The 26786-nt window shown below is 43.0% G+C and overlaps 2 protein-coding genes across 11 annotated transcripts in view; one reads left to right on the forward strand and one right to left on the reverse strand.

The window, feature by feature from the left end:
• Nucleotides 1–16639, reverse strand: part of MYO9A (myosin IXA) — a 196268-nt gene extending 179629 nt beyond the window's left edge. For 3 of the 7 annotated variants that reach the window (XM_084817052.1, XM_084817051.1, XM_084817050.1), the window contains exon 1: nucleotides 16394–16639. The gene's annotated coding sequence lies outside the window, so the exon portion shown is untranslated. The remainder of the gene's footprint in view (nucleotides 1–16393) is intronic. The other 4 variants (XM_084817056.1, XM_084817053.1, XM_084817054.1 and 1 more) reach the window with 3 other exon arrangements.
• A 434-nt stretch (nucleotides 16640–17073) lies between these two features.
• Nucleotides 17074–26480, forward strand: SENP8 (SUMO peptidase family member, NEDD8 specific). 4 transcript variants are annotated; one of them, XM_084817064.1, is made up of 3 exons: nucleotides 17074–17116; nucleotides 24011–24130; nucleotides 24524–26474. In XM_084817064.1, the coding sequence occupies exon 3, from the start codon at nucleotides 24566–24568 to the stop codon at nucleotides 25199–25201; it is 636 nt and encodes a 211-aa protein (XP_084673190.1). In that variant the 5' UTR covers nucleotides 17074–17116; nucleotides 24011–24130; nucleotides 24524–24565; the 3' UTR covers nucleotides 25202–26474. The 4 variants fall into 4 exon arrangements, with proteins under 4 accessions (XP_084673190.1, XP_084673188.1, XP_084673189.1 ...); XM_084817062.1 differs by lacking the exon at nucleotides 24011–24130 and having other exon boundaries at nucleotides 24524–26480; XM_084817063.1 differs by lacking the exon at nucleotides 24011–24130 and having other exon boundaries at nucleotides 17074–17144.
• The last annotated feature ends 306 nt before the right edge of the window (nucleotides 26481–26786 follow it).

Raw genomic sequence — 26786 nt, forward strand, 5'->3', positions numbered from 1 at the left:
CCTTATCAGCTGAAATAAACCATGAGGTACCCTGTGAGGTGATACCACAACTCAAAGCACAACCCAAAGGATTCAAAGACTTAAACCAGGGGTGGGAAACATTTTCTGTCAGGAGCCACATTCTCTCAGGGGTAATCTGATGGGGGCTGCATGTCAGCAGTGGACAGAACCAAAGCCAAAAATGAGCAAAGTAATCCCACTTTCTTTCTACTAACCCTTCTGTCTCCCCCACCTTCCTCCCTAACCAGCGCCCTACTGGAGGGGGGGGGCAGCAGATTACCTACCCCCGCTTAAACAACACTCCCACTCATCTATGGCCCCAGCTTATCACTGCTCCCAAAGAAAGCAAAATGGAAAGAAAGCCAGAAACCCATGCATGGGTGTGAAGAGGTAGAGAGTAGTCTGCGTAGCATGTTATAGGCCAAGCGTATTAGAGACTACAGAGGATACTGGTATGACTGCAGTAGGCAATGTCTGCCGTATGAGCTGTACTTATGGACTCTCTATAGCAGGAAATATGAATTCTAAACTTTCTGCTTACTGAATTTATCAATATTTATGAATTGCTTATATTAATGGAAATCTCTAAACTACATATAAGACAGTCTAAGTCAATAATCAATCACTGTATAATATTACTCCATAAAAAAGACAAAATTACCTTCCTGAGAATGCTTGTTTGAAAAGGTCCAGAAGGGTTGGCGTCTGTACAATCTGTAGAGGTAGGGAGTTCTAGAGCGCAGGCGCTACAACACTAACGATTCAAGCTATCATGGACCAGACCTCTGAAATCTTGGGCACCACCAGGAGTTTCCTACTACCACCTTTACACATCTCCACTTACAGTAAAGAATAACAAACAACTTTCCTTGAGCAAATCAACCATGAACAAGCTGAGAGGAGGGAATGACAATGTATAGCAAGATTAGGATTGGAACCCAGATCTTTCACTTTATATTGACATACTCCAGACCACCGGCCTAGATATCACAGAGCAGGGAGGCTGCTGTTCGCCATCACAGAAGTCCTTGCTGATCATTATCTAGAGGAAAAGGGATGAGTGGGAACAGATTATGTGTTGCCAACAATATAGACCGACACTGCCCTGAGACACCTATTGCTTTTTCAATGCATTTCCCAGGGGATTTATCTGGGGTAGAACCTGTGATTGGTACACAATTGCTCCAGACTCCAATGGGTGTACTGTATTCGAAGCTCTTGTACAGTTTTTACTGTGTTGGTGACACATAGCTGGCCAAGCATAGGATATGGCATTTGGGGTGGGCTAGGGTAATTTTAGAAATGTGATGTTTGTAATGTTGAATTTTATTGTATAAACTGTTTTTATTGTTGTACATCGCCCAGAGTGGGCAATTAATAAATTGAATAAATAAATAAATAAATAAATAAAATATGGACTAGCTTGCATGAATTCAGGCAAAAGTGCAGTGGCTGCCATCAGCTATATCACAGGAGCCAGCTGACCATGAGCATAAGGAAGATGGCCCTTTAGAGCTAAATCCTATGCATGTTTAGACAGACAAAAGTCCTACAATTCCCAGCATGCCTCAGCCAGCCATGCTGGCTGAGGCATGCTGGGAGTTCTAGGACTTTTGTCTGTCTTATCATGCATAGGATTGTGCCATTAATTTATCAGCAGAAAGACCTGGGGGCACAATCTTCCTAGTATTCACAGTATTCCTAGAACACTTCCTTCCCAGAGCATCAAGGTCTCTGAAGTCTTCCAATGGTGAGATCCTGAAACTGATAAAAACCTAACATTCATCACCCTATTATTAAAATAGTAAATCCAGGTTCCAGCTGGTTCTCACCCCAGTTTGACTACATAGTCACTAAGTAATGGGGGAAAGTGATTACAGTAAGGGTAACCATTATGTTGTAAAAAAAAAATCTGTAAAAATCCCAACATCTGAACCAAGGAAACCCCAAATTCTAGGTCAAAACCTCCTGAACACTGGAGCCTTTTGAAGACACTGACTCATTATGCAGGGATTGCAAGATAAGTGCCCTCTTCTTCCTTCTCATCCTCTCCAAAGGCTATTAAAACAATGTTTTTGTAAAAGAGGGACAGCTATGGAAATTCTGTGAAGCATCCTCTTTCAAAGCCAAAGATAATATTCTTTTAAGATCCTAAAAGATTTCCAGAATTTTTCTGAAGTTTTACTTGTGTTAGACAGATGACGTGGGAATTAACTAAACGGAAGAGTTTTCCAGAAGGCTTATTCAAGGAAGAGGCATTCAAGAAAACTTTTCAACGGACAGAGCGCTACTAGTTGAGAAATGAGGGCAGTAGCTTCAATATGCTGGTGTCTAATTCTATGTCTCCATTATGGATAACCCCAGAGGTTTAAGTTAAACGAAGGAGCCAATGCTAGTTTCAAAACAGGACTACATTTTAGCTAACGGGATAGACCTGACACTGGCAGAAGAATTTTAAATAACTATAATCAACACTGACTGAGGAAACCTAGTCACTGAGTGTAAGAAGGGATCTAAGAATTTTGTTGATCCCAGGCTACACATCCCTAACAAGAGGCCACAATCCAGGACACAGTATGTGGACATCTCCCATTAAAATCATTGCATGTTAACTGCACCATTCTGTGCTGGATATATCAAACATTTTCTTTAATCCTAGAAACAGTGCAAAATACTATTCTATAAAATACAATATTTTCTCTGGATAGAAGGATAGTAGCACAATTTCCACAAAGCAATAGGATCTCATAAACAAGTCATGTTCCTAAATGTGAATATCTCTTGCAAATGCAATGGAATATACTTGCATTGATTCAGCCTTGCCTTCTGTGATAAAGATGGCTTAGAGTAAAAGAATGCAGGATACTGATCTTTATTTCCTTTTTCTCCATCAACATGTTTGATTAGAGAGAGAGAGAGAGAGAGAGAGTGTGTGTGAGAGAGAGAGAGAGAGAGAGAGAGAGATGCGCTCATCACTAGATAGGAAGTCATTTCCAAGATGAACTCTCATCATAAAATGTTTACTGTTTTTCCCACCATCCACCAACAGTGGACTACAAATTAACCATGCACTGGGACAAATGTATAAATCAGCATGAGATAAAACTAGATGGACACTATATGCTATTTTTGTATCTCAAAATCTGAAACAAAACTTTCCATAAATTATTTTAAGTTCTTGAATGTACATCAGATAACGCACATATGTCTTATTTCTGAAAAGCATACTGTTTCTTTTGTACTAAAAGTATTTTCCAAGACCAATTCAGCCCACTAATGAGGAATGCAAGTATAGAGTATCTTGCATGACAAGGACCATGTCCTAAAAATTTGAAATACCCTTATACTAATTAAATCTTTTACTAATTAAATTGTTAGTGTCTAATGTATGTTCAACAAAATGAAACAAAACCACAGAGAAAGAAGTCTATATGCTTTTATCAAAGATTTAACACTGAGCCTGTCCCATAATAGGCCATCCTGGGGGTGGAGGCCCTAGTTTATGAACTTGGGCAATATATAAAACACTATTCAAAGACACTTTTAAAAGAAAAAAAAAACACCTTTGATATGTTATGTCCTATAGATCCCAGAAGTTAGGCTTCCTTAATGAGTGGTAAATCTCCCACTGAATTTTAATGGTTGTAGACTCCACTATGTAAATCCGAGTCTTGGAATGGCAAGTCATTTCCAAACCCCTCCTCTATAATACATAATATATATTGGTTTCCATTACTGGGAAAGCAAATCCACTTGATTTGGGAATTACTTTATATTTGCCTTGTGCTTTGCTCCTTATAAAGCAGTTTTTCTTGGACATACTCATTTGAAAGTGAAAGATTTCTCAGTTTGTGAAACATAGATCCCTTTATGTGTGTGTCCAGAAGTTAGATTGTGTAGTGTTTTTTAATTTTATCTCCAAATTGCAGATAATTCAGTTTTGTAAAACATTTGTTTTTAATTCTCATTGCCAGTTCTCTAACATAATAATTAGAGCCATCTAACTACTTCAGATTCTCAGGTGCTAGGATTATATACATAAGCTCCAGCTATACACAGAGCTGAATATATATTTCAGTTTCCTGGATGTCAACACAACATTTTAGGAGCCTAGGAAGGTAGGTGACTGGGATTTTGCCAGCCATTTTCACCTTCTTAGTAACTTAGCATTTGCGAAGGTACATACAGAGCAGTAACCATTCTTCATAAAACAAAAACTATAGGTTTATTACTTCCTAAAGTTATATTACATAAAGCTCAGATCTTGAGATAAACCTAGCATGTAAGTGTATGCTTAAATACATCTGAATCTATCTGCCAGCTCCTGAAATAAATGTTATGATGTCTGTGTCAAAAGAATCCAGCACAAAAGTTATTTGCCTATAACGTACAAGTATCATGTGGTCTTATAAGTCTCCTCCTGCCACACAGAAGAATATGAGGTCGTCAAAGATCACAACATGGATCAGAGCTGTACCATTCAGCAACAAGGAATCTAGTGCATGCAAAGAAGGTGACTCAAGAATATAAACCATGTCATAGACTAGGTGTGTTAGACTACAACTCCAATTATCCTCAGACAGCATGGCCAATGACATGCAGGCTAGGGATGATGGGGGGTTGTAGGCCAACACACCTGGAGGGTGCCAGGATGGGACAGGTTGCCACAGAGGATAGGTCAAGTATCAAACACATTATATGCAAGAAATTGTTAAGTAATCCTGCAACCAGAAATCTAGAAAACATTTATCCCAGTTCAAAGGTGGGGATCACTGAGGCTGAGAAGCACAAAGACCAATGTGTGAATCCTTGGCAGAGAATTCTAGGTGAAATTCAAGCACCCCTTGTTTATTACCATTAGTCCCCCTTTCACAGACTAAAAACACTAAAGCTGAGAAACCTACCCTCCAGTCTGTTTCTTACTCTCAGACCCACACACATATACTTCCAGTGCGATTCTAAAAATAGTTATTCAAAATACATTTCATTCATTTCAATGAAACTGTCTTCAAAGATTTAGATTATCGCCACCCCCCTACACACAAGGAGAGAATCTCTCCACCTGATCTCTTCCATTACACCTGATAACTTTCACAGCAGTTAGGAATGGACTTCTTTGGTAGGCATTCTGGGCTGGAATCACTGAAGATTTTTTGGGAGCACCTTGATGAGGGTACATGTACACTTTTCCAAGTGCTTCCCAAATGTAATTGTGGCAGTGGGGATGAAAGTGTGTGCGTGCTCTCTATGGCTTTAGGCTCCAGGAAGAGCCAGCCAATTCTTCCACGCAGGAAGGATTGTCCAAGGGCTGGCAGGCTACAATCTTCTCTAAACACAGTCTCTAGCAGGCAGCCTGCCATGCCTGAAAACCACCACTGTCCTACATTGCCTATTACACTGCTGCTGAAGTCATTTGGGTCTGGGAACCTGAAACTGTACAGGTTCATGCCTATGCAGAATACCTCCCCTTCCCTGTCAATACCATGAATTCAAAAGTCTCAAGAGTGACTTTAAAAAGGTATAAGACATCTAAACAGTCAACTGTATATTATGTAGTTGGTTTGCACTTTGCAATTTTAAATGAATAATTGAGCATCTAGCTTTTCTTCATGCCCGTACTGAGGACAAAACTATACGAACCATTCTTATATGACTACACATCTAGACTCTCTGAAACCATGAGTTTGCAGGAACCCTACTCCCCAATTAGGAGTAGGCAATTGTGCCATGGGGTTCCACAGGGCTCTATTTTATCCCCCATGCTGTTTAACATCTACATGAAACCGCTGGGGGAGGTTATCCGGAGGTGTGGGCTGAGGTGCCATCAATATGCGGATGACACCCAGCTCTACCTCTCTTTCTCATCAAAACCAGGTGAGGCAGTGGCTGTTCTGAACCAGTGCCTGGGCACGGTAATGGACTGGATGAGGGCTAATAAACTGAAACTCAATCCAGACAAGACGGAGGTACTGTTAGTGGGTGGTTCGTCTGCCCGGCTAGGTGATATTCAACCTGTTCTGGAGGGGGTTGCACTCCCCCTAAAGGATCAGGTTCGTAGTTTGGGGGTGCTCTTGGATCCAGAACTGTCACTTGAGGCACAGGTGAACTCAGGGGCACGGAGCACTTTTTATCAGCTTAGGCTGGTATACCAACTACGCCCTTATCTGGACAGAGATAGCCTAGCTACAGTTATCCATGCTCTGATAACTTCTCGTCTGGATTACTGCAATGCGTTATACGTGGGGCTGCCTTTGAAAACAGTCCGGAAACTTCAGCTGGTCCAAAATAGGGCAGCAAGACTGTTAACAGGGACTGGCCTGCGAGCTCATATTACGCCAGTACTTTTCCAGCTACACTGGCTGCCAGTCCATTTCCGGGCCCGATTCAAAGTGCTGGTGTTAACATTCAAAGCCCTTAACGGCTTGGGGCCAGGTTACCTGAAGGATCGCCTCCTCCCATATGTGCCTGCCCGGACCTTAAGGTCATCATCAGCGGCCCTTCTCCGTGAGCCCCTGCCAAAGGAAGTGAGGCGGGTGGCTACTAGGAGGAGGGCTTTTTCTGTTGTGGCACCCCGGCTCTGGAATGAGCTCCCTAGTGAGGTTCACCTGGCGCCTACATTGTACTCCTTTCGGCGCCAGGTGAAGACCTTTTCATTTTCCCAGGCATTTTAGCTTTCTAAATTTTTATCTTTGCTGTTTTAAATCTGTATTTTAAACTCCTGTACTGCTGCTAGGTTTTATTGTGGTTGTATTGTTATATTCCCCTTCATGGATCACTGCCTTGTTGTGGCGAAGGGGCTTGCGTAACTCAGTGAAGCCATAAGCTATGCCGTGCAGGGCCACCCAAGACGGACAGGTCATGGCAGAGAGTTCTGACAAAATGTGGTCCACTGGAGAAGGAAATGGCAACCCACTCCAGTATTCTTGCCAAGAAAACCCCATGGAACGTATCACAAGGCTAAAAGAGATGACGCCGGAAGATGAGCCCCTCAGGTCGGAAGGTGTCCAATATGCTACTGGGGAAGAGCAGAGGGTATTTCCAAGTAGCGCCAGAAAGAGTGAAGCGGCTGGGCCAAACCCGAAAGGACACTCAGCTGTGGATGTGTCTGGTGGTGAAAAGAAAATCCGATGCTGTAAAGAACAATATTGTTTAGGAACCTGGAATGTCAGATCAATGAATCAAGGTAAGCTGGAGGTGGTCAAACATGAGATGGCAAGATTGAACATCGACATCTTGGGAATCAGCGAACTCAAATGGACAAGCATGGGCGAATTTAATGCAGGTGACCATCATATCTACTATTGTGGGCAAGAATCCCTTAGAAGAAATGGAGTAGCACTCATAGTCAACAAAAGGGTGGGAAAAGCAGTACTGGGGTACAATCTTAAAAATGATAGAATGATCTCAGTACGAATCCAAGGCAAACCATTCAACATCACAGTAATTCAAGTCTATGCCCCAACCACTGATGCCGAAGAAGCTGAGGTTGATCGGTTCTGTGAAGACCTACAACACCTTCTAGAACTAACACCAAAAAAAGATGTCCTCTTCATCATAGGGGATTGGAATGCTAAAGTAGGAAGGCAAGAAATCACCGGGATAACAGGCAGGCATGGCCTTGGTGTACAAAATGAAGCAGGACAAAAGCTAATAGAGTTTTGCCAAGAGAACATGCTGATCATAGCAAACACTCTTTTCCAACAGCACAAGAGGCGACTCTACACATGGACGTCACCAGATGGTCAATATCGAAATCAGATTGATTATGTCCTTTGCAGCCAAAGATGGAGAAGCTCCATACAGTCAGTAAAAACAAGACCTGGAGCTGACTGTGGCTCAGATCATGAGCTGCTTCTTGCAAAATTTCGGCTTAAATTGAAGAACGTCGGGAAAACCACTAAACCGTTCAGGTATGACCTAAATCATATCCCTGATGAATATACAGTGGAGGTGAGGAATAGATTTCAGGGATTAGACCTGATAGACAGAGTGCCTGAGGAACTATGGAAGGAGGTCCGTAACATTGTTCAGGAGGCAGCAACGAAATCCGTCCCAAAGAAAAAGAAATGCAAGAAAGCCAAGTGGCTGTCTGATGAGGCTTTACAAGTAGCTCACGAAAGAAGGGAAGCGAAAAGCAAGGGAGAAAGGGGAAGATATACCCAACTGAATGCAGAGTTCCAGAGAATCGCAAGGAGAGACAAGAAGGCCTTCTTAAATGAACAATGCAAAGAAATCGAGGAAAACAACAGAATGGGAAAGACTAGAGATCTCTTCAAGAAAATTGGAGATCTCAAGGGAACGTTTGGTGCAAAGACGGGCATGATAAAGGACAAAGAAGGCAGGGACCTAACAGAAGCAGATGAGATTAAGAAGAGGTGGCAAGAATACACAGAAGAACTATACAGGAAAGATCTGAATGTCCCTGATAGCCATGATAGTACGGTTACTGAACTTGAGCCGGACATCCTCGAGAGTGAAGTCAAGTGGGCCTTAGGAAGCATTAGTAACAACAAAGCTAGCGGAGATGACAGTATTCCAGCCGAGCTATTTAAAATCCTAAAAGATGATGCTGTTAAAGTGCTGCATTCAATATGCCAACAAATCTGGAACACTCAACAGTGGCCACAAGACTGGAAAAGGTCAGTTTACATTCCAATTCCAAAGAAGGGCAACGCCAAAGAGTGTTCAAACTACCGCACCATTGCGCTCATTTCACATGCCAGCAAGGTGATGCTCAAAATCCTACAAGCTAGGCTTCAGCAGTATGCGAACCGAGAACTACCAGAAGTACAAGCGGGGTTTCGAAGAGGCAGAGGAACTAGAGATCAAATCGCCAACATTCGCTGCATCATGGAGAAAGCAAGAGAATTCCAGAAAAACGTCTATTTCTGCTTCATTGACTACGCTAAAGCCTTTGATTGTGTGGATCACAACAAACTGTGGCAAATTCTTAAAGTGATGGGAGTACCAGACCACCTTACCTGTCTCCTGAGAAACCTGTACGAGGGTCAAGAAGCAACAGTAAGAACCGGACATGGAACAACCGATTGGTTCCAAATTGGGAAAGGAGTACGACAAGGCTGCATATTGTCACCCTGCTTATTTAACTTATATGCAGAGTACATCATGAGAAATGCCGGGTTGGATGAATCAGAGGTCGGAATTAAGATTGCCGGGAGAATTATCAACAACCTCCGATATGCAGACGATACCACCCTAATGGCAGAAAGTGAAGAGGATCTAAAGAGCCTCTTGTTGAGGGTGAAAGAGGAGAGTGCAAAAGCTGGTTTGAAACTCAACATTAAAAAAACTAAGATCATGGCATCTGGCCCCATCACTTCCTGGCATATAGAAGGGGAAGAAATGGAAGCAGTGACAGATTTTACTTTCTTGGGCTCCAAGATCACCGCAGACGGTGACTGTAGCCATGAAATTAAAAGACGCTTGCTCCTTGGGAGGAAAGCTATGGCCAACCTAGACAGCATAGTAAGAAGCAGAGACATCACCTTGCCGACAAAGGTCCGTCTAATCAAAGCTATGGTTTTCCCAGTAGTAATGTATGGCTGTGAGAGCTGGACTATAAGGAAGGCTGAGCGCCGAAGAATTGATGCTTTCGAACTGTGGTGCTGGAGAAGACTCTTACGAGTCCCCTGGACTGCAAGGAGGTCAAATCAGTCCATCCTAAAGGAAATCAACCCTGACTGCTCATTGGAAGGACAGATACTGAAGCTGAAGCTCCAATATTTTGGCCACCTAATGCGAAGAGAAAACTCCCTGGAAAAGACCCTGATGCTGGGAAAGACTGAAGGCAAAAGGAGAAGGGGACGGCAGAGGATGAGATGGCTAGATAGCATCACGGATGCAATGAATATGAACTTGAGCACGCTCCGGGAGAGAGCGCAGGACAGGAAGGCCTGGCGTGCTATGGTCCATGGGGTCACGAAGAGTCGGACACGACTGAACGACTGAACAACAACAACAACAACAAATTGTTATATTGTGGTTTTAATGTTCTATATATTTTAAATTGTTTTATTGTGTGTTGTTTGGTTTTAATTTTTGTGAACCGCCCAGAGAGCTTCAGCTATTGGGCGGTATAGAAATGAAATAAATAAATAAATTATGACAATAACTAATTTCTAATAAAATTAAAATAAAATATTTCACTAAAAAGCAGTCTCTCAATGAACTTCAAAAACCTGGTTTCTGTAAGAGTTTGGGAACATTTTTATTAAATGTGTATCTTGCACTCTGCCAAGATGCTATATATTTATTTATTTATTTATTTATATATGGTGTTCCTAGGCAGTCCTATATTTATGGTGGCTACGCACAGATTCGCTTGAAATTATTTTCAACACTTGAAACTATTTTGGGCACCTCAGCAATTCATGCAGGAAAAAAAGTAAAGCATGTACTGGAGTAAACTACTTGTCACTATGCAAAGCATACATTTCTTAATATGATATCAAACACCCAGTTTACACGTAGTGGCAATTGCTGGATTGTTTAACTGAGGAATTGGCATGCACGAATGGGAACAAGCGAGTGTGCTGCTTCCCGCACATTCATCGCTTCCACTCTCAATTGTGACATCTGAACCTAGGAAGTGCAGGAGTTAAACCCAGAATTAACCTAACAACAAACCATGGGCTAACACACCAGTGTTGGGTTAATTCTGGGTTGTTTAAACACCTAAACATCCCAGAGTTCCTGGGTTCAGACATCACAAAAAAGCCCAGGAATGGGGTTGTTCCTGGTTCTTGACTGAAAGCGGAAGTGTTGAGCATGCAGGAGGCAATGCATTCATTTGCTCCCACTTGGCCACAGCAATTTCTGGGTTAAGCAACCCAGGAACCGCCATTACATGATAACCGGGTCTATTACTTGAAGAGGCAGCTGACTTGAAAGGAAACAGCCAACAAATCAAAATTAAATGCTTTGAAGATTGCTGGGGAACATGGGTGGGAGGGTGCTGTTGTGCTTGTGACCTGCTTGTGGGTTCCTGGTCGACAGCTGGTTGGCCACTGTGTGAACAGAATGCTGGACTAGATGGACCCTTGGTCTGATCCAGCAGGGCTCTCCTTATGTTCTTATGAAGACATACTTATTTTATAGAAACTTTTAAAATTGTATGTAATTTAAGTTACTTGCTTAATTTTGTATATAACTATGATGTAGTTTAACCATTTTTGCAGTTTCTACTGTTATTTCAGAAACAGAAGCTCAAAATCAATTGAAATTGAAAACATGAAGCAAGGAATTCAGTCTCTTTCCAAGCTACCTTTTATTGCTGTGTCAAAATCATACCCTTTTTCTTAAAATCACATGCCATGGGTTATATCTGAGTAACCACACTTCGGGTAAAAGAGAAGTCAGATTCACATCTGTGTGTAATAAAACGTTCAGGAGATTTACAGAAAAGACATAACTTATTGGTAAGACATAAAATCTCCACTACACACTGGAAGTTAAGCATCATAAAAAATTTACATTTTATCTATGTGTAAGGCACTCTTATGCCAGCTTTTATAAAGATGCACTGCTAGCTCTGTCAACAAGACTGTATACATACCTACAAGCATACATATAACTTCTTCCAGAATCAAGATGCTAGCCTCTTCCTCACCACTCCAACTCCTACTCCCAACTTATGAACGTGAGGTATGTATAGAATCCCTATTACATTAAATCTAGCGGGTGAGGAAAAAAGCAACTCCCCCCCCCTCAAGATTTCCTGTGAAAACTGAACAAAAAGTAAAATAATACTTCAAGTCTAGTTATGTCAGCAAAGTAATCACAACCTAGTAGGCAACTTCCATTAGTCAGAACCAGAGTTGAAACAAAGTACTCAGTTTCCTTCTAAGTAAACATTTTAATCTACTTACTTCTATATTTACCCTTCCACAACAACTTTCGCTAAAGCTGCTACCATCCTATGACACTGTACAAGCAGATATTAGCAACAGTCCCAAAATAACTGAATAGTCAATGGTATTTTATGATTGAGTCATTTCAAAAAGTTTAACTGCAACACTATAAGTCAGCCACAACAAAGTGAATTGCAGAAACGCATCAAAGTGTTTCTTTTTGCCTCACGAAAAAAATAGATCCAATGAAATATTGTTTATCAACAGTTCTAAAAGCAAATAGCTCAAAGAATTAGATTCATTCAAAACCGATGATACATAAGTTTTGAAATATCAGCAAATCTTACCCAAACTTGTTTTAAACAATGAAGTATGAAGGCACAAACTACATATTGTATAAATAACTTTGATAACACTTGAGGGCATGCAGTTGACTTCTTTTTTAAAGAGAGGGTCATAACCCAAAGTTAAGTGTTTCTAAGTGTTTTTGAATTCAGTGGAAACATTAAGCACACATTTAACTTTTTCCATCAAAACTAATAACAGAAAACTGCCTGACTTTGGCTAGATCATATTCTTTATTAAGCATGCAGGTCAGTGAGGAATGCAAGAAAAAATTACAAGTCTGTAGTATGCCATGAAAACAAGGCACAATTAAATATTTGGGTATTTGACCTCAAACATTGAAAATCTGTACAAAAAACAAACATGGCCAGGGTCCTAAAAACTACTTTAGTCATGCTTATTGGCTTGTGCACTCCCAGTGGGATTTTTGACATTTCTTTATTTGAACAGCTGGGCACCATGCTGTATCACAAACTGCTTTTGATAATCCTCTCAATTTCAACCATGCTTTGAGATGCGGAACTGGCAATTGGGGCGGGGGGGGGGGCTGCTGCTGTTGCTGAAAAACCCAAGCCCAAAGCCCTTTTAGGGAACCTTTGACTCCCAGCCTCTATTTCATTGGTTAGGAAAATTATTCAAACCACACATAACTGGTCTATACCTGAATTTTCCTGCTGCATTTAATATTAAAGAGAACTATGTATAATTATGTACCGCTGATACCTAACAATTTATGTTTAAAATAAGATTTATATGACATGGTCTTGATAGTGACATGAACTGAAAAAGGCTTTTCTCACATCTGGTATCCATAGTAGCCAAGAGCACCTTCTTCCAGCTCAGGCTTGTACTCCAGCTGTGGCTCTATCTGAAGTAGCAGGACCTGGCCTCAGCTACTCAGGTACTAGCTATCTCCAAACTAGACTACTGCAATGTGCTTTATGTGGGGCTGACTCTGAAAATGAATTGGAAATTTCAACTGGTGCAAAGTGTGGCTGCCCAGATGTTGATGGGGCCAGAATGTCCAAACATGTAAAGGAGGGGCCATAGCTCTGTGGTAGAGCAAATGCTTTGCGTGCAGAAGGTCCCAGATTTGATCCCCAGCATCTCCACGTAGGGCTAGGAAAGAATCCTGCCTGAAACCCTGGAGAGCCATTGCTGCCAATCAGTGTTTAGATGTGCTACATAGACCAATCCTCTGACTCAGCAGAAGGCAACCTATGTTCCTAACACCACTTTTGGACAAGTTGCACTGGACTGGCTACCTTTATGGCCCTAAATGTTTTGAGAACAGGTCAACTTAAAGATTGTCTTCACCTGAAATCTAAGATCTGTGTTGGGAGGTCCTGGTTGTATGCCTGATGGTAAAATCAGTTAGGCTGGTGGGCATGAGAGACAGTATCTTCTCAGTTGTGGCCCCACAGTTCTCAAAATTCCTTCTGGTTAACATTCACGTAACCCCTTCAGTACAGACTTAAAGAGGACATTAGAACGTATCTTTTTCCTACTGCATTTCCTAACAAGAATTGATGGCTGTGTGATCTAAATCAGTTCTCATACACCTATTTGCTGTGTCTACTATATACTTACAGATTTGCCTACTGTACCACTGTTTCATTCATTTTGTGTTTGTCACTTTGTGAGGACTTGGCCCCAGGAAGTGGCTTATAAATACTTCAAATAAATCACCTGGTGAAATAGCTGGTTAAAAGTCTTACAAATTAACGCAATATCTCACTGTATAATTTCCTCCATCTCTGCAATAGCTCTAAAAGATAGCATGACTGCAAAATGATTTTCAGCCTGCTGACTTCAGACAAAGATTTGATAATTTTTAAACTGAAGGCAATCCATCACCCACTGATGGAAGGTGTGGTTATAGAATACATGGCAAATGGCAGGAATGGTAAAACTAGCATTAGTGTATAAGCATTAGAAAAGGCAGATGGCACCATGTATAGTTTATTACTATAATAAATTCAGAAGCAAAATGAAACACCCTAACATTACTAACACTTTAGGGTTCTGATATTTTGATATTGCAAATATACTGCAAGCAGTTTCTCTGTTTCTTTTGTTTGAGCTTAGTAACTATGTACTGAACAATTTTCTTGTATGATTTGCCTACCAAAGATAATAAAAATGTGTAAATCAAAACCCATGGTCAGCTATGCAATATATTAACCACAGTGGAATGTGTCACTAACCACCACCACGTATGAGAATATCCAGTGTTAAAAAAGAAAAGATGACAATCCTACACAAAGCACCTCAACTAAATTTCACCTTTGCAGGACCCTCCTCGTAAGTTTCTTAGAGCACTACAACCACCCCCACAGGGGGGGGGGAGGTATAGAAGGAGGAATGTACTGTGCAACTTACACTGCTGTGCAGTCTTTTTTCCTGCTCTAAAGGGAGCTGTGTCAATTTCATTCCTATTCTGACAACCCAGAAAAATGATTTTGAAATTGTCTTAAAAACAATGACCAGTATTGGGGAGATATTTAACTCGGTACAATAACAGTGGAGCGCAAGCTTGTAAGAATTAAAAGAGAGTGGGAAAGGGAAATGACAGGGTCATTAAGGGATTGGGGCTTGATGCCGCTAGTCCATTTTGGGGTCAAAGATATGAGAGCTGCCATGTACTAGAGCAGGGAAACGCCTTTAAAATAGCTTAAGAACACACATACAGCCTGGGCAAGAGCAGGGATCGCACTGCTTGTCATCACTGAAAGATTTAACACAAACACTGGTTAACTAGTGTCTTTCCACACTTGAAAACGAGTCACTAGGTCACTTCACAAAAAAGAATCACATGCTTAAGTTTTAAGGATTTGTTTAAGATCACAAGCTCTATATCTAAACTATCCACAGCATGCTGTCCACAGTAGTTTCCACAGCATAGTGCCATGTTGAAAATACCCTTGAAGAAACATAGCCAGCACAACTTTGATGTATCCTTTATTAATTGCGTACAGTGATGCAGTTTCTTTGAGCAACACTGCTTAGCAGTGATGTAAGAGAATTTACCAATTTGTCTGCGCTGCAGCGTTCTAGCTGCACTGAGAGCACAGCAGAGATGCTGACTAAACTAAGTCATAGCCACTACCACAAATCCTGCCACTCTACCAAAATGAAACACAACCTGGCACTGTTTCTTATCTAGCACTCACAGTTGCAAAGATAAACACAAAGCCGAAATAAAAAGTTTTCACTAAAGTAGTCTTTAAGGGAGTGGAGAACACCAAAATTTAACAGACACAAGCAAAAAGCCATCTAAACCTGTTAAAGGGGGGGGGGGGAGTTATTTCCATCAGCCAGTCCTGCCTGGGATCCTTTCACTTGGATCACAATAGAGCAGCTGTAGCACAGATTTCAGCCTTAGACACATGCAATGCAACAGGAACCATCATTTTAAAAAAACAAAAACAAAAAAACCCTCAGTGCCAGAAATACAAGACACTGTAGCGGGGCTCCAAAAATGGATGATCTCATACTACATTCACACCGCAAGGATGGGGGTGGGTAGAAAAGCAGAAGGCTTCGTGACCTCGCAAGTAGTTTCCAAATGAAAATAAATAAATAAATAAAGGGAGGGGAAGGATGTAATAAGTGAAGGGTGGGGGATTTCAGAGGCATTTTATAGGCAAGATGCGGAGGAATCCAGGAGCGGAACCAGCAAGCCGGGAGGCGGCGGAGGGAGAATGAAGGAAGCTACCAATGGCCTGGAATGAATGAACCCCCCGTAGCTCCCACCCAACCCCTTAGGACACGAGGGACTAGAAACCTACCCAAGCACCCACACTGTCAAGACATCGGGCATCCTCCCACCGCCCCGTTCCTCCCAAGCATTTCCTCTCTTCCCGCCCGTGAGATGATGAAGGAAACGGAGACTGGGCGGCGTAGCAGTTGCTGCTCAAGGAACCCGCGGGTGCCGAGGCGGTACCCGGGGGCGGGGAGGGCAGCGCATGAGAGGAAGGAGCTTAGCTGTGAAGGGCTCCAGGGCGTCCGTCCCCCCCCCCCCCACGCGAGCGCGCGCGCACGCGCCGCCCCCGCTGCACAGCCGTCTGGGGAGGCACCTGAGGGAAGCAGCGGGCGGGCTGGAGGAGGAGGACGGGGCGCCGACGCCGCAGGACGCGAGATGGAAACTGAGGCGGGAGAGGGGGCTCGAGGCTCACCTGTGGGTCGGGCGGGGCAGCCGCATCCCTCAGCTTAGCGCTCTCCTCTCAGGCTGGAGAGGCGGGGAGGGGACGGCGATGACCGCCTCGCCGCAGTCTCCGCCTCCTCCTGCCTTGAGCCCGTTCTCTTCCCCCGCACTCGCCCGCCCTTCCTTCCTTCCTTCGCCCCCCTTCTCTGCGAGGAAGCGCCGCTGCGCCTCAGTCTCTCCCTCAGGCAGACACACATGCACGCGCAAAGCCCGCCTCTCCTAGCAAGCCTCGTCCCCGCCCTTCGCGGGGTTTTATTCCTCTCTCTCTCTCTCCCCCTCTCCTCCTCCTCCCACTTCCCAACGCGAGGCAGCGCGAATGCCCCGCCCTCTAAGCCGACGTGACGCGCGCGCGGCTCTGTCCGTCCGTCTGTCCGTCCAACGGTCGCGCCCCAACCGTCACGCCAAGCCCCGCCCACACACCTAAGCAGGATGGTGGGGGGCAGGGCTTTCTCGCGCGCACCCGCGCTCGGACGGGCCGCAGCGGTAGTCCCCGCCCAGCCACGTTGGACCCGTATGTTAATTAACCGCTTTCCTTCTCTGTCTCATTCTACCTGTGTTCTTATCGCGGCGGGAGGCGGAGCGTCGAGGAAAGAGGAAGGTGCTGGGTTACGGCACTCGCGTTGCGGCGCTTGCCGTGCTTTGCGGCCGGCTGTAGCAACCGGGAGCGTTATGGAAAGAGTGAGGTCGGCGACAGGTAAGATTGTGGAGTGGCGTATCGTGAGGTAAAACTTGAGAAGTGACGGCATTGTACACCAAGCGGCCTGGAACTGATTAATGATGATAATAATAATAATAGTCTTTTTTATTATTAAAAGGGATGGTGACGAATTGCGCACATTTGTTGGCTTGTTTTTCGCGACAGGCCGCCTCTCGGTAGCGCTTCCCTCCTGGAGTTGTAGTATTTGTTGGTTTATTTATTGGTTACATTTATATCCCCTTTTTTTCCTCCAAGGAGGGCCAAGGCAACTTACACGATCCTCTTCCTCTCCATTTTTATCCTCACAACAACCCTGTGAAGTAGGCTAGGCTGAGAGTCAATGACTGGCCCAGAGTCACCCAGTGAGCTTCATAGGCGAGTAGGAACTAGAACACAGATCCCCGAGTCCAACACTCTAACCACTACACTACAGTTGAGTAGGGATGGCCCTCCTTGGGGGTTGGGCCCAGTCTAATCTTTACAGGGGGTGGGGGAGTGTGTCCTTTGCCATCCAAAGTGGACCCCCCTCAGAAGCAGGCTGGATCCATAATGCTGCATTTTAGCTGATTTTTAAAAAATTTAGGGTATATATGATGCAATGTTATTTACTTTTTCTTGTTCTTTAAAAAGTCTCATTTTAGACTTGTTGCAGGACACTTATTTATTTGTATTTGTATGCTGTGCTGTGAAATAATAAACTTACAATAAACAAACATAAAGCAATTTAGTTTTTTAGAGTATCAAACTGTAAAATTGAAAGCAATGTACAAGGTCACCCACAAAAAAGAATGGCCCTGACAAATCTAGACCAAGGTCTGTCTAATTCAGGGGCCAGCCAGATGCCTCTCAGAGGCCCGCAAGCAGGACATGCAAGCAAAAGCCCTCTCCTGCTGCTGCTCCCCCAGGGGCATATTGGGTGCTTCCAGACAGAAGGCTCCAAATGCTAGCAGTCAGAAGGTATTGTGCAGCTGTTCTGTCTTTTTCTCCTTAATGGATTTTCTGATATGGAAAAGGATGAAAGAAGCAGTAAGAAAACGGGAGGGACATGAACCGCCCCCACTAAAATTCCATGAATGAAGCTGGGTGATGGCACCATAAAAGCCTTGACTAGAAGCACCCACTGACTCTAAATCTGGCAGTTCCATTTAGCCATCATCATAAATAGCCATTGATGGTCCTCACCTCTGTGAACTTGTCTAATCCCCCTTTAAAGCCATCTAAATTGGTGGCTATCACTGCAAATTCAGTAGTTTTATTATAGGCTGTGTGATGAAGTCTGTCCTGAATCTCCCACTGTTCAGCTTCATTGGATGATCCTGGGTTCTAGTATTATGGGAGAGAGAGAAAAACATATCTCCATCTATGTTCTCTGCACATGTATAATTCTATACATTTTGATCATGTCGCTCCTTATTTGTGTTTAAACTAAAAAGCACCAAATGTTTATCTTCTTTCCTCTTAGGGGAGTTGCTCCAGTCCCCTGATCATTTTGATTGTTTTTTTCTGCACCTTTTCCAGTTCTGCAATATCTTTGTGAAAAAATAACCTAATTTGTCCTACTTATGAAATATTAAGAAGTTCACAGCTTGCAATGCATAAATGCAGTTGGCGGTCCACAGAAAGATGTGGATTTGTGCCAGGAATAACTTTTTTAAAAAATGTTGGCCCTCTTATGATATTAACAGTATAATCCTATAAAGTTTTACTCAGAAGGAAGTCCTATTGTATTCAATAGGAATTACTTCTTAGCAATAGTGTTTAGGATTGCAGACTTAGAGAGTCACAGTTTATGGCACATAAATGCAATTGGTGGTCCAGAAAAGCTTCTCCCACAATCCATCTGTTGGTCTTTTAAGATCTCAGAAGATTTTTTTGTTTGTTTTATCATCAAGAAGCGACTGGGATGGAGAAGGAGAAGCACCCCCTTTTCATGCTAACAGATATATTGTGGTATAAGCTTGTGCTGTTAATCTGTTAATCTTTAAGTGACATAATACTTTGTGTTTTTCTGTAAAAGACTAACATAAACAATCCTTAGAGTAAGCATGTATTGGGTTTGTGTTAAAATGCAAAAGTAAGCCCTACTGAGTCCAATGGGACATATTCCCAAGTAAGTGTGCATACAATTGTAGCTGGGCCATTACATAGAAAATCTGAAAAAAGAGAAAGCTCCAATGGCATTTGCCACAAGCAAGAAGGCTGTCTATCCAGTCACTATCCGTCTTACCTCTGGTGCCATGGTGACACAGAGAAAGAACAAGTTAAAACCAGCACTTCAAATTGTACTCAGAAACTGATTAGGAGCCAATGTAGCTGTTTTGAAACTGGCAAGGTATGTTCCCTTCTGCCAGTCCCACTTAGCAATCTAGCAACAATATTTTGGACCAACTGCAGTTTCCAAACCGTCTTAAAAGGTAGCCTTGTTCCAGTAGTCCAAATGAGATGGAGATGCCACCAGTGGATAACTGGCCTGGCTATCTCTGTCCAGGAGGGCCACAGCTAAGAACTTAAGAAGCGCCATGCTGATCAGACCAAGGGTCCATCTAGGCCAGCATTCTGTTCATACAGTGGCCAACTAGCTGTCAACCAGGAACCCACAAGCAGGACACGAGCGCAACAACACCCTCCCACCCATGTTCCCCAGCAACTGGTGTACATAGGCTCACTGCCTCTGGTACTGGAGACAGCATATAGCCATCAGGACTAGTAGCCATTTATAGCCTTTTCCTCCAAGAATTTGTCAAACCCACCTTTTAAAGCCATCCACATTGATGGCCATCACTATGTCTTATGGAAGTGAATTCCATAGTTTAACTATGCACTGTGTGAAGAAGTGCTTCCTATCTGTCCTGAATATCCCACCAATCAGCTTCATGGGATGACCCTGGGTTCTAGTATTTTGAGAGAGGGAGAAAAAAGTCTCCCTATCCACGTTCTCCACCCCATGCATAATTTTGTACACCTCTCTCATGTCTCCCCTTACCTTCCTTTTTTCCAAGCTAACAATTCCAGCTGTTGTAACCTTCCCTCATACGGGAGATTCTCCAGCCGATTGATAATTTTAGTTGCCCTTTTCTGCACTTTTTCCAGTTCTACAATACCTTTTTTTAAGTATGGTGACCAGAACTGTACACAGTATTCTAGATGTGGTCACACCATGGACTTGTATAAAGGCAGTATGATATTGGCAGTTTTATTCTCAGTTCCTTTTCTAATTATGCACCAGCCCTAGCTGTTGAAAGGTACTTCATGCCATGAAGGCCACTTGAGCCGCCAAAGCCAGATCTAATAGCACCCCCTGACTGTGAGGAGTGTAGCCTGAGCACCTTTCAGAAATATTGTCTGTTAGGAAAGGGTCCATAGCTCAAGCTGTGTTCCAGGTTCAATTTTGGGCATCTATAATAAAAGACTTCAGAGAGCAAGGCTGGGAGCAGCCTCTGCCTGATGCCTTGGAGGGCCACTGCTGGCCAGAGTAGGCAGTGCCAATGGTCTGATGGTAAAAGGCAGCTTCATATAGGCCAGCCTTCCCCAACCTAGTGTTTGGACTACAACTCCAAGCATTCCTGACTATCGGCCATGCTGACTAAGGCTTATGTGAGCTGAAGTCCAAAACAGAATTTCTAACTGTAGCTACTAGAAATTGTCATAGTCATACAGTTCCTAGTGACCGCTTTCTATTTCTTTCCAGCTTATAGGAAAGTTGCTGTACCTAAAAAAATTATTGCATGCTTTCCCCCTTCCTAATTGTAGGCTCTGTTTTTTTCTTTGTATAGCATATATAAAGTGCTTTGTCGTAGCTCCCAGGAAAATGAGTTGGTCTCTGACAAGGGTTTTCTTTAGATGGGGGATTCATGTGGTGAGTCACTGTCAAGAGGTTTCAAGTAATAGCTAATAGTTAAAATGAGCAGTGCTTCTTTGCTGTTGGGAAGAAATAATGCATTCAAAAGATTGCCGGTTCTGGGACACAACCACACTGCATTGCTCTGACTATGATTGAAGGTGGTTAGGCAAAGACCAAGATGGGGGATTCATTCTGTACCTGTTACTTTATGCAAGGCCTGACTGTTAACTTTTTCTTTTGTGATCTAAACAGATGACACAAGAACATTAGGGGCCCTGCTGGACTGAACCAAAGGGCTATCTAGTCCTGCATCCCATTTCCCATAATGGCCAACCAGATGCCTATGAAAAGCCCACAAGCAGGATACAAGGGCAATAGCCCTCTCCCAGTCTTGTTCCCCAGCAACTGGTATTCAGAGAGATGCTGCCTCTGATCCTGAAAGTAGCATATAGCCATCATGATTGTTTGGTTACTGGGCAGATTAAAAATATAACAATGTTCTCTGCATGTCTAGTAGTCTTATCCTTCCTGAATTAATCCCATTTTAAATCCATCTAACTTGACTTGGATTTGGATGCTTTGACCTAGATTCCTGCATTGAGCAAGGGATCGGACTCAATGGTCTTATAGGCCCCTTCCAAGGAATAGTTCTTTGCTTCTGTTTCTGGATGTTGAAGCATAGCTAAGTATTCATGCATCCATTTTCAGTGCCAAGGTGCATATAATACAGGAAAAGTGAGTGCCTTTGCATATTAAAGTATATTCAGCCAGGAGAGTTGTTTATGGAATCACATTTTGGCTGCAAAAACATCACATCAGAACTAGCCCTCCCTTCCATTAATCCCAAGAATGATTGGGAACTGATTGGGCTGACTGAAATAGAGTTTGCCCAGATAAGAAGTTAACTATGGTAACCATAGCTGCTCCCCCGCCACCTTAGTAACGTTCTTGTTTGATGATACTATGCCGGAATGATCAGCACCACAAGGATTGGTTCATAAAGGTTTTCACTAACAGACATGGAAAATCATGGTTGCTGAAGAGAAGAGAAAGGTCTGGTTCACTGGAGATAGTATCCGGTATGCATCCAGTATTTTCCATGTATGTTACTCTAATTTTCTTGATCAAATTTTAAAGAGTTGTTGCTTAATTATTGACCATAAGAATGTTCACTGGTACATATCTGAACAAGAAGTAGTCACTGGGTTTTCTTTTTCCTCTTAATGGTTCACATCGCAGTTAGAGGGACCTTCCCACGCCTTCCTGATGAGCAAACAAACCAGTACATATAAGTTCTTTCTTGCTGCAATGTATGGGTGTTCTCTAGTTTGCACAGTGTTTGCGATCCATGGTGCATTTTCAAAAGTCTGGATCAAATCCTGCCTGATGTGAGTCGATATTTACAGAACATACAGTTTCAAATAATTTCAAGACTACTATCAAATTCACACACACTTGAAGGAAAAGCCCTATTGAGCTCAGTGGCACGTAGGTCCAAGTAAACATGCATTAAGATCAGGCTGTAAATTGCCTTTGCAAGTGTCTGATTTCAGGGCTGGGGCCAAAGACATGTACCTTCCTAATAGCAGTTAGAAAAAGATGCTCTTAAATCCAATTGGTGTTAGATCAGTTGTCATACACCCAGCCTGCATATCAAATGCTTATTTGCTGCCTGGCTTCTGCTTTCAGTTCTTACTGCACTTCAGCTCATCTTCCTCATAATGGGAGCACTCCTGAATCTTTTCTACTTTTCCTGCAATTTAGAGAAATGGGGTGGGCAGGTTGGATACTATAGTTAACATAGATCTAGATGTTATACTGGATACAGGTCTGCTGCTAAAAACTGCAGCCATATGTGAAATCTCCCCCTCCCCACTACTGTCTAGGCATACTTTCACATGGCATCATATCATTTCCCTACCCCTGCTTCATATCATTGGCTATTTTGGCAGGTGTTGAAAAACAGTGGGGGTGGGGGAGATGTGTAAATGTGCCTAAATTTTATAGGCAGAGGACTGTGGAAAGGGCTGTCACTTTCAGGAATGGCCCCATGCCCAGCATATTGTCTAGTTCCAGCCAGAAGGCAAATCCTGAAAAAGTCTATTGAATCAAAGAGAAGGCGTCTGTGGAATTTTTCCCTCCTGCTACAGAGTGGGTTTGTTAGAAGAAAGGCAGATAGTTCTCTGGAATTGTTCAATAGAGAATCATCATAAGTTGCTATGGTACTTTCTGTAGTGCAGTTGCTGTCTGCCACCTTGGCTTTAAAAATAGTTTTGATTGTTAAAGGGACTAGCTTATGATGTTCATGGAGGTCTGTTTCAGCCTTTCCCAATGTGGTGCCCTCCAGCTGTGTTGGACTACAACTCCCAGTATGCTGGCTGTGGGATGCTGGGAGTTGTAGTCCAACACAGCTGGAGGGCACCAGGATGGGGAAGGCTGATCTATTCTATTTAAGCAGAGCTGTATTAAACCTAAACCACATTTGAGGTTTGATTCAGTGTATCACAGTGTATCATATTTTTCTACCTCTTAGAAAGTTTAATCACTACCAAATGTTGTAAATTATGTCATAAAACTACTTACTTAGAAGTCATTTGGTACTTGTGACTCCCCCCTCTCCTCCTGCCTTTCTATCTAGCTAGAAGAAGCAGACAGGTAGTATTTCTGGTAGTAGGTGCTAGACAAACACTATCTTGCAGACTCTAGCACAGGATTCAAATATACTGAAATGGAGTGTTACCTTTTAGAGTGGCTTATTGTACTACCATAGATACAACTTCTATAACTGTTTATATAGCTTTATTTGCAATACTGAGGCTCTTTTTTGTCCTCTTACTCTGTTATTTCTGCATTTACTGTATTTATTTAATTTTATATTCTGCCTTTCCTGCAAGGAGTTCAAGGCAGTGTACATGGTTCCCACCCCCCCCCCCTTCCCAGTTTTATTCTCACAACAGCCCTGTGAGATATGATGGAGATATGTTAACTGTAAGTGAACCTACCCCTCTTGTTTTGGTTGTAATTGAACAAATTGGTTCTCTTTACATTAGTCAGTGTTGCAGGCATCCACAAACCTGTTTGCTGGAGGAAGTGCTACTGGCCCTCTGGTGGGATGGATTCCCAGCAGCACACATCTCCCCTCCTGAGCTCTGTGCTGAGATGTGGAGAAAGTAAGAAACAGCAGATTCTTCCCCACTCTTTGTTACCTCCTCTGATCCCCATGGTGTTCCCTCAAGCTCACCACCCAACAAAGAGAGCTAGGGAGAGATTCAGGGTCTTATCTCACATATGCTGAGGTTTGGATAAGATAAGATTCTTCTCCCATTATTTCTTACCTACACCATACCCCAGCACAAAGGAGATACATTCTTGCCTCTTCCTTCTGCACATGCCAAAGGACTTGGGGCCAGGTGTTCGTGGTAAGCACAACTAGAGGCTGGCTAGTAAGACCCCCCTGTGGGTCAACTGGCATTAGTGCATGACTGCATTGGCCAGATTCAGCATTGGTAAAAGCACAACCTCTTCTAACCATAATCTGCTCTTTCCACCCTTGATAATTTTAGGCACTGGAATTTCTCTGGCTGCTGTGACTCTGCCTGCATAGAATGGACCCTGTTGTCGTAAGTTACATGGACAGTTTGCTGAGACAATCAGATGTATTGTTACTGGATCCTCCCTGCTGGCTTAATGACTGCATCATCGGGTTTGCCTTTGAGTACTTTGCCAATGACCAGTTCCAAGACTTCTATGATCAAGTGTGCTTCATTGGTCCTGAGGTGGCTCAGTTCATCAAATGCACAACCAGCCAAGAGGAACTGGCCATATTTCTTGAGCCACTGAACCTCCCCCACAAGAAAATCGTGTTCCTGGCTATCAATGACAACTCCAACCAGGCTGCTGGTGGCACCCACTGGAGCCTGCTAGTTTACTTCCGAGACAAAAACTGCTTTGCTCACTATGATTCCCACACCAGGAGCAACTCTGTCCATGCCAGAAGGGTAGCAGGGAAGTTGGAGGCCTTTTTCAGCAAAAGAGGCAAAGTTGCCTTTGTAGAGGAGAAGGCCCCTGCCCAGCAGAATAGCTATGACTGTGGGATGTATGTAATCTGTAACACAGAGGCTCTGTGTCAAGAATTCTTCCAGGGACAGCAGGAGCCAGTGATGCAGCTCCTTACCCCCTCATATATTACTGCCAAGCGAGAAGAATGGAAGGAACTCATTACTAAGCTCTCTCAGAAGTGATCGGCCAGTCTCCAACTATTGCCCTTCTTGCTGTTGTCTTGCTCCCTGTGCCTGAGGAAGAAAGCTTGTGCATAGGGTTTCACTACAGAAAGAATGTATTTGCCTCTGCATTTCTGCACTGCCTTATTCTGTTGCTGATCAGAATAGAGCTGTGTCATAGGAGATGGCTATTTGTCTTCCTTAAGATATATGGCAGTTGTGGTTTTGGATATTCCTCCCCTTTTCCTATATCAAAACATTTCCCACAGCAATCAAGTTCTTTATATGTCTGTGTGTGATTAAATTTCAGTGATGTCAGCAACCAGTATATTTCGGCCTATATTTAATTGTGGCGAGTTTCAGCAGTCCTCTTCCAAAACCACGCCTTTTTCTCTGGAAGTGAGAGAAGCTGATATAATGGTGTGAAACTACTATTATGCTTGTTTCAGAATCATCAAAATGGGTGTTGAAGTGGAAGCCCTTTCTTGGTCTTGCTTTTCTGAAAAGGGATTGTAGGAAAAGATATGCTTGTTGTTTGGCTACCTGGGGAAAACTGTACAGATTACTATGTGACAAAGCAAAATTTCTATAATGTAAAGTAACCTTGATAACAAGAGAGAGTTGGTTTCTGTTCAGTTTCTAGCTGTTCTTTCTAGTGTTGCTTATTTAATATGCTATGAATTTCTTAGGATTCTGCACCTCTAAACGGATGCTATTATGAAGTCCTGGGCTTTCCACTCCCAATATCTAGAAGGGAAAGAAAAAGCAGCAGACTGGTAGGAAAGGAGGCAGCGTGCCTAGAGGCCCTCTCATTCCTTAATGTGTCTCCCAGTTTGTCTCTGCTATTCACCAGTTTAACAATATTGGGGTAGGAGGTGGGGGATAATCAACTGCATATGAAATCCTGCTATTGCTGGATAAGATAGGATTGCATCCTGCTGCTAAACACCTGGCTGCATTGAAGAAATTAACTTGTCCTGTTTGGTAGCAGACTACTGTGGGTGATGAAGTCAAAAAGGTTGTATCATTTGTTTTTCCTGTTAGAACTATTTTATTGCCCCTTTTACTCCCAAAGGATGCTGCTGCCTTAGCACTCATCCTCTTTTAAATGCTGCACAAGAAACAAAGGAACAGAGCAAACAGCCTTTAAGAAACAAGTTCTTCAGTTATTGTAGTGTATGACACTTGGGGCAGAAGAACCTTAACCGTTTTCTGATTTGTGTAGGGAGGGAGCATGACAACTTTTATTCTGTTTGGGAAAATCTTCAACCAATAATAAAAGAGACTTTTCTCTCCAGAGAGTTGTGTTGAGTTCTGTAACAGCAGGATTCTTTCTCTTGGCTCTCTCAAATAATTGGGGAAAGTACTGGATGTGTATGAAGCTGGAAGAGGAAGGGAGGCAGCACTGTAGTTCCAGAGATGCTTGCTATAAGATGACGGTTCTACAGACTCTAGTAGCTTGCGCTTAGCCCTAAACCTGCCAAAGTTGTGCCTGGCTAGAACCACATCACTGAAAACGGGGGGCCTCCATTTGCCTATCCCAAAGGCAAATGGAGCCTAATAGCAAAAGCAAAGAGTTTGGAGTCTTTTGAGTTCATTTCTTTAT

This window comes from Heloderma suspectum, chromosome 11 (genome assembly GCF_057233095.1).
Source record: "Heloderma suspectum isolate Gila_16-S chromosome 11, 16-S_ref, whole genome shotgun sequence".
Taxonomy (NCBI): Eukaryota; Metazoa; Chordata; class Lepidosauria; order Squamata; family Helodermatidae; genus Heloderma; species Heloderma suspectum.

Coding starts and splice junctions, on each gene's coding strand:
- SENP8 (XM_084817062.1), top strand. CDS start 24,566: ATGGACCCTGTTGTCGTAAGTTACATGGACAGTTTGCTGAGACAATCA.